The sequence below is a fragment of the Marmota marmota genome, unplaced genomic scaffold (genome assembly GCF_001458135.2).
Source record: "Marmota marmota marmota unplaced genomic scaffold, marMar, whole genome shotgun sequence".
Lineage (NCBI taxonomy): Eukaryota > Metazoa > Chordata > Mammalia > Rodentia > Sciuridae > Marmota > Marmota marmota.
In genome coordinates this window covers 1,156,947-1,165,033 of record NW_026000173.1, presented here as the reverse complement: position 1 = coordinate 1,165,033, position 8,087 = coordinate 1,156,947, and the positions used below count along the sequence as shown (strand labels likewise).

At 37.1% G+C, this 8,087-nt stretch overlaps 1 protein-coding gene across 1 annotated transcript; it reads right to left on the bottom strand.

Moving 5' to 3' along the window:
• Nucleotides 1–1,550: 1,550 nt before the first annotated feature.
• On the bottom strand, nt 1,551–7,884 carry Apobec1 (apolipoprotein B mRNA editing enzyme catalytic subunit 1). The gene is made up of 5 exons (XM_048787826.1): nt 7,837–7,884; nt 5,596–5,623; nt 3,240–3,637; nt 2,265–2,383; nt 1,551–1,776 (listed from the first exon to the last, which is right to left on the bottom strand). The coding sequence occupies exons 1-5, from the start codon at nt 7,850–7,852 to the stop codon at nt 1,627–1,629; spliced, it is 711 nt and encodes a 236-aa protein (XP_048643783.1). The 5' UTR covers nt 7,853–7,884; the 3' UTR covers nt 1,551–1,626.
• Nucleotides 7,885–8,087: the final 203 nt, after the last annotated feature.

Here is an 8,087-nt window from a genome sequence, read left to right as displayed (position 1 = left end):
CTCCCAAGTAGTTTGGATTACAGGTGTGTGCCACCATGTCAAGCTTAAATAATTCAATTTTTCATCATTTATTAAGTGATTGCTGTACACAGGTGGTCTTATAGTAGTTACTAATGTGCTAAGAATATAAAGGCCAAAACAGCAAGTCTACTGGACTTAGTATAAAGCTGAGCTGTGAGATGGAATACTGGGTTGGGGGGAGTAGTGGATGTGAGGCCAGGCATGGTGGCACATGTCTGTAATCCCTGCGATTTTGGAGGTTGAGGCAAGAGGGTCTCAGGTTTGACACCAGCCTCAGCATTTAGTGAGACCCTGTCTCAAAATAAAAAAAATTAAAAGTCTGGGGCTGTAGCCTTATAGAGCACCCCTGGGTTCAATCCCTAGAATAAGGGAAGGTTGGGGGCAGGGAAAATAATACAGACATCATGGTGGTGAATGCCTGTAATCCCAGCAATTTGGGAGGCTGAGATAAAATGATTATAAATTTGAGTCCAGTCTTAACAACTTAGTGAGACCTTGTCTCAAAATAAAAATAAAAAGGGCCACGGATGTGTCTCAGTGGTAAAGTGCCCCTGGGTTAAATCCCTAGTATTAAAAAAAAAATTGTAGATATGAAAAAACTTTCATTTAAAAGCACCAGAGATAAAGAATGAGTATGTTTCAGCAGGAGGAAAGTTAAAAAGATTGAAAACATTTGTACCTTCTTCAGAGATTAGTTAAGGGTCAACCCAGATTATCCTTCTAGAAATGTTATGACCACCATTATAGAATTATTTGATATATTATCTATTTCAATTTTTAGATCCTTCTAATATTGTTTCATAACTTTATTTCTCCCATAGTTCCTGTATTGCTTATCATTCACATTTTGTGTGTGTTTACACATGTGTCATGCTGGGGATTGAACCCAGGGTCTCATACTTGCTAGGCAAGCTCTCTGAGCTACATCCCCAGTCTGGCCTCCCTCAAGATGGGGGTATAGCTCAATGGTAGAATGCTTGTTCAAGGCCCTAGGTTCAGTCCTCAGCACCAGAAGCGAAAACAAACTTAGCTCTTGGCTTCCTCAAAACCAAACGAATTAGATTTTTAAAATATAATGGTTTGAGGGGCTGGCGATGTAGCTCAGTTGGTAGAATACTTGCTTTGCATGTGCAATGCCTTGGGTTTAATCCCCAACACTGTCAAAAAAAAAAAAAAAAGGTTTGAGGCTGGGGATGTAGCTCAGAAGTAGAACTTTTTATTTAGCATGCACAAGGTCCTGGATTTGATCCTCAACACTACTGAAAGATAAATAAATAAAAATTGAAAAATAATGATTTACATTGATTTTTTTTAAGAGAGAGAGAGAGAGAGAGAGAATCTTTTTTTTTTTTTTTTTTTTTTTTTTAAGAGAGAGAGAGAGAGAGAGAATTTTTTAATATTTATTTTTTAGTTTTCAGTGGACACAACATCTTTATTTTATTTTTATGTGGTGCTGAGGATCAAACCCAGCGCCCCACGCATGCCAGGCGAATTTGTTACCGCTTGAGCCACAGCGCCCCACGCATGCCAGGCGAATTTGTTACCGCTTGAGCCACATCCCCAGCCCCGCTTGTTCTTAAAATAGTACATACAGGAATAACTTATTCATCTCCAAGTCACAGAAGGCTGTATCAGCCCTGTAGATAAAAGGATATGGGGTGGAATCGTCTGGTAATGGCAATTTTGAAGAGTAAGGCTGAAAAATGTAAGCTGCTTTTGACATCTTCTGGAAATCTTTAAGCAAGGTGGAAGACTCTGGAATAAAAAGGATTATATTTTATCCTTATGATAAACATTTTAATTAATACTATTATTACCATGTATATTTTAAAAAGTCAATTGGAAGATCATTGAACTACTTTCAAGAATCCAAATGAGACACTCACATTTCTGCAATAGAATGACATACACCCTATGGGAAAGAAAACAATCTGAAACCCTGTGGAGCCAGCATGTGAGGGAATGACAACAATAACAATGATGATTAAATGGAATTAACGTGGAGCGCACATGCATCTTAGACTATTCCCTTCTCCCTCCTTATTTCTCACAAAGGGATTATCTTAGTCTCATATTTTCTAAAGATGAGTCAACTAGTTTAATAACTAAATCTCAGTATAAATGGCAAAACGGTGGTGAGAAGAGTTTGTGTCAAAATTCTCAGGAAAGAAGTTGGACAAAAGATGCTTCTTTTGGTATCAGAATCTTTGGATGATGGAAAGTAATGGGTTAAAGCAACTCACTAGAATGATGCAGTGGAGTTCCAGTGCATAGAGCATCATCAAGAGAGGCTGATATTTGGGCCAGTGAGTTTCTTCCTTAGGTGGGTAGTTGACAAAATTCCTCCAGCAGTAACAATACTCTAAGGAGATACAAATCATGGTTCATTTAACAAACACAATGGCAAATTAGTTAAAGAGCTCCAATTTAAAAAAAAGAAAAACCATATATTATAACCAGGTGTTGGTGGCACATGCCTGTAATCCTAGTGACTCAGGAGGCTGAAGCAGGAGGATCACACGTTAGAGACCAACCTCAGCAATTTAGTGAGATCCTGAGCAACTTAGTGAAACCCTGTCTCAAAATTAAAAACAAAAGGATTTGGAAATGTGACTCAGTGGCTAAGCACCCCTGGGTTCAATTCCTGGTACAAAAAGAAAAAAAGTATACTATAGCTGTGGTATATAGCTCAGTGGTAAAGCACATGCTTAGCATGTATGAGGCCCTGGGTTCAGTCCACAGCACCAAAAAAAAAAAAAAGGAAGAAGAAAAAGAAGTGGGGAAGAAAAGCACACTATCTGTTAAGGCTCTGGTCTAATTGTTGCTGGCGATGGACTCTACTAAAAAGAACAATTCATTGCAGGGTGTGATGGGGCCGATCTATAATCCCAGCAACTCAGGAGCTGAGAGGCAGGAGGATTGCAAATTCGAGGCCAGCCTTAGCAATTTAAGTGAGATCCTTAGCAATTTAGTGAGACCCTATCTCAAAATAAAAAATAAAAATGACTAGGGATGTGTAGTAGAATACCCCTGAGTTCAATCTCTATTACTACCAAAACGGTGGTAGCAAGAGTAGAAAAAGTTAGACCTGGTTCTTTCTCATATTATTTTGGACTCTCACTCCTGAGACTTGCAGCCTAGAATAATCAACTTGGCCTCCAAAGAGATCTATCACCACAGTCTTTATAAACACTTATGATTCTGTTTACTGTTGTTACCTGAGACTGTCATAATCTGGACAGTTACACCACTGTTAATGAGGTCCCTAAGTCCTTGCCGATTTTGCTGATCCATGTGCTGAAAAAGCCGTGCTGTATAAATAACCAGAGTCATATTAGGATGTTGACTCAAAAATTCTCTGATAGCCTTGGAACATTCCCAACAAGGACTCCAGGACAAGAACCAGGTGATGGAACAGCTGATGGATGGGCAAAAATGTCTTTCCGCAGTAAATTTTTCTATAAAATTCACTTCAACATGATTGGTGGTGTTTTTGCTGGAGTTTCTCCAGATCTTGTGGCTCGTGCCCCACTTGATTTCATAGAACATACAGGTCTCTTTGCGAAGTTCTCCAGGGTCAAAGAAGACTTCAAATTCCCAGGGTTCAATTCTCCTCCTGAAATATAAAAAGTGGCCCTAGATTGCTTTTTCTAGGTCCCATGAAATCCTAGAAATCATTTCATGCTTCCCTCTTCTATTAAGCAGATCTGAACCATGACATCTCTGAAAGTTTTCTATTCCAGGTTTCAGAGTTATCTGTAGAAGTTCATTTGAATTATCAGAGTTTCTCTCACAAACATAGTAAAAGGATTTCTTTTTTTCCTAGTCATAGTATTCGATGACTACTCTCTAATGCTATTGTTTCATTTTATTTTATTTTGTTTAGATATACATGCAAGTAAAGTGAATTTTGACATATTATACATACACAGAGTATAATTTATTCTAATTAGGATCCATTCTGTGATTGAACATAATGTGGAATTTCATGGGTGGTGCATTCATAATGAACATAGGAAAGTTATATCTGATTCATTCTACTGCCTTTCAATACCATTGTTTTAGTCTTGAATTTAGGCATAAGTGTGTTCTGGTTTCTCTTTTGAAGATTTTTTACTATATAGTAATCTCTATTTTTCCTTTTTTTTTTCTTTTTCTTTTTCCTTTCTTTTTTTATTCTCCTGCCTCGGCCTTTTGAGTAGTTGGGCTTATAGGTGTGCTCCACTAGGTCCAGTTTATATGCTAATCTTTCTATTTCACACTTAGAGGTGTCCTGTCTCAGTACTTATCTTCACTGTTTCTCTGTGGACTCTAACCAGATTTTGGCAAGTGTTGAAGTCTGGAAGAATCTTCTTGCCAACAAATTCTGCAGTGAAGTCTGAGAAAAGAGCAGTTTAGCCTCAAGAGTCTTCCACTTTAGAATTCTGTATGCCAATTCATTGTAAGAAAGAAACAAAAAAATGCTCTCAATGATCTTTAGATTTTAACACTCTCCATGTCTGAAAGCTGTTACTCAGGAAAAATTCAGGATTGTGCTGAGGGCTCCTCTATGCCACGATTAAGTTACAGGTTTATTACATCCTCATTGTTCCCACTCATCCCTGAAATGCCGTATTGAGTTATTTCATAGATCAGCCCTTCCCTTTCAACCATCGTGAGATGGTATATCCTTGATGATTCCCTGTAGAAGTCTGGAAAATGATCAAATAGAAAGATGAAATCAAAGTAACAAACAGTTCCCCCAACATTGCACTGAGGGCTATAAAAACATACGATTTAATGAGAAAGTTGAATAGTAAGACAACAGAGAAGCAAGCTGGAAAGTAATTTCTTTGAATGAAACCGAAGGACATAGGAACAAAGATATAAAAAGAAAAAGCAATACTCAAAGAAAATTAAGTTGGAAAAGTCACAAAGAAAGGAAGAATTGGAACATGGTAAAAGAAGAATGTTACCTATGATGTAAAGAATAAAATGATGTCATTTGCTGATAAATGAATGGAACTGGAGAACATCATATTAAGTGAAATAAGCCAAACTCAGAAAGGATCAAATGTTTTCTCTCATATGGGAGAAAGGGGCAGGGATGGATTAAAAAAAAAAAGAGGGATCTCACAAAAATAGAAGGGAGGCCAATAGAGTAGAAGAAGGGAATTGAAAGACAGGGAGGAGAGGAGGGCATGGGAAAGTACTATGGAAAGAAATCTACCAAATTTGCTATGTCTATGTATGAATGTATCACAATGAATTCTATTTGTATATATAATAATAATGCACTAATTGAAATAATAATAGTGATAATAGAAGGGAGTTCAGTAGAAAAAAACAAATAGATCAGGAGGTGGGAGTTGGGGAGGGAAAGGGAAGGTACTAGGGAATGAGACTGATCAAATTATATTATGTGCATGTACAAATATGGCATAAGGTGTCCCACTATCGTGTATAATAATAATGCACCAATAAAATTTTTAAAAGAAGAAAGGAACAATAAAAAGTCTGTAGTTCTGCAAATATTGAATTGTCATTTATTCTTGATTGAATTGAATTGCACTGTGAGTGCAATATTATTCTTACCTCAGAGTAGCATCACCAGTTGAAGGACCTGTTGATCAAGAGATGATTATATCAAATAACACCCAAATACAAATTGAGCTATTAAGAAAAAGTGCTCTATTCTTCTAAACCTGCAAATGATACCTGTAAATGAATTTAGAAGATTCTTTTGTGGATTCATTGCACTGAACTAGTTCATTACACCAAAGAAAAGCAAGATTTTTAAGGTCTCTGCTGAAATCTACTTGACAGATGCCCAATTCAAACCAGATAATCCAGCTTGGGATTGTAGCTCAGTGTAGAGCACTTACATAGCATTTGAGAGGCCTTGGGTTGGATTCCCAGCAACAAAGGAAAAGAAACAAAACAAAATATACGGAGCCCAGCTCAGTGGCATACACTTGTAATTCTAGATACTCAGGGGCTGAAGCAGGAAAATCACAAATTAAAGGCCAGTCTGGGTAATTTATGAGATCCTGTCTCAAAATAAAAAGGGGTGGGGCTATAGCACAGTGGTAGAGCACCCTAGGTTTTCAATCTCCAGTAAGACACACGCGCGCACACACACACGTACACGCACACACATATACAGGAACAAAGATATCTGGTAGGGAAATGCAAATTAAAACTACCCAGATATATTTTCCTACCAGAATATTTAAATATACATATAGGAAAGTCAAGACAAGGTATCCAGATTTTTAAAAAATTATTATTATTTTTATTACTATTTTGTATATGTCGTTCTGGAGAATGAAACCAGGAGTGCTCTACCACTGAACCATATCCTCGGATCTTTTAATTTTTAATTTTGAGATAGGGTCTCACTAAATTGCTTGGGTGGCCTCAAGCTTGTGATCTTCCTGCCTCATTTCTCATTGCTTAGATTATAGGCATGCCAAATGCCCAGAAGCAAACATTTCAGTTAAATAAGGTGTTTGGTTTCCCCCTACTTTGTCCCCTCCATATGTTACTTAAAATATAATTTTAATAGAGGCAGAAAAAAATACATTCTTACTTAGGCTGGGGTTGTACTCAGTGGTAGAGCGCTTGCCTCTCTGTGAGAGGTACTGGGTTTAATTCTCAGCACCACATATAAATAAATAAATTAAGTAAAGGTCCATCAACAACTAAAATAAATAAATAAATACATTGTTACTTAAACTCCAAACTGATGTCTCAGACTCCCTGCCCTACCACACAGTACACTATTGCATTAGTCTTCTAATTGATCTCCTTACTCCAGTCTTTTCTGCTTCCAACCTGAAATCCACCAGGTACTAAGTAAATGTTTCTAAAGCACTATTTTAGTCATATCTCTATGAAATTCAGAAATTCTCTGAAGATTTTTTAACAAAAAGATAAACCTCCATTTTTTTAAACCTGGCATTCAAATTATAATAACACTTCAATATGCTTTCTAGTCTTACTGCAGATTATTTCCATCAATTCTCTTCTAGCTTAACCAGTTTCTTCATTATATTCTAAACAAAGATCGTTGTAAAGTCTCTTAAAATCATTTTTTTTTCAATATGATTCAAACAACAAGGAACTCCTCTTTCTTGCAATCCAAATTCTACCCTCTTAATATCCAGCTCCAATCCACTTCATCTGACATCATCTTTTTATACATCTGAGGTGTCTTTCCTTATGAATTTTTCTAACTCAAGTAACTGCTCATTAACTTCAATTAATCATTGTCAATTCATTTGTCAATTAGCACATTGGCCTTGTGCTATTGCTTCTGTTCTATTAATTCGAAAGTTATAATTTTACTTATTTTTTTGTGTGTATATGGTACTGGGGATTACAAAAAGGGCCTTGCACATTCTAGACAAGCACTCTATCACTGAGCTACCCAGGCCCCTTAATTTTTTTTTTTAATGATGAAACCAGCACTTAGTAAATGTCACTTAGTGTCATTTAATCATAATCATTTGGAGTCATAAATAATTCATTATAATAGTAATATATCTTGTTTAAGGGTAATATTTACATATTAATCAATAACAGGAAAGTTGAAAAATGCCCAAAGACGCATGCACAAGCAGGTCACATACACATATAATTTTACACTGCTCAAGAAGATAGACCCAGGCTGGGAAAAGGGGTGTGTATCTACAATCCCAGCTGCTTGGGAAGCTGAGGCAGGAGAATTACTTGAACCCAGGAGTCCTGGACAGTCTGGGCAACATAGTGAGACTCTGACTCAAAAAGAAATAAAAGAATATGGTCTTTGCCAGATCCCTGAATCCATTTTACCTTTCTCAGAAGTCATGCTGCTCTGTCTCTGGACTCCTTCCTCTAGAGCTTGTCTTGTGCTCACTGCTTCTGCCAGTAATATACCTGAACTTTGTTTCTTCAGGTGTGCCCACTGCCACAGACTTAGAGAATGACTCATTTCTGAGTTTCAGGGAGTCATTGGGCATCTAGACTAGACAACCTGGCAGCAGAGGGAAGTTAGTATGGGGATTTGCACCTTTGTTGATAAGAAAGCCTATGATGCAAATAAC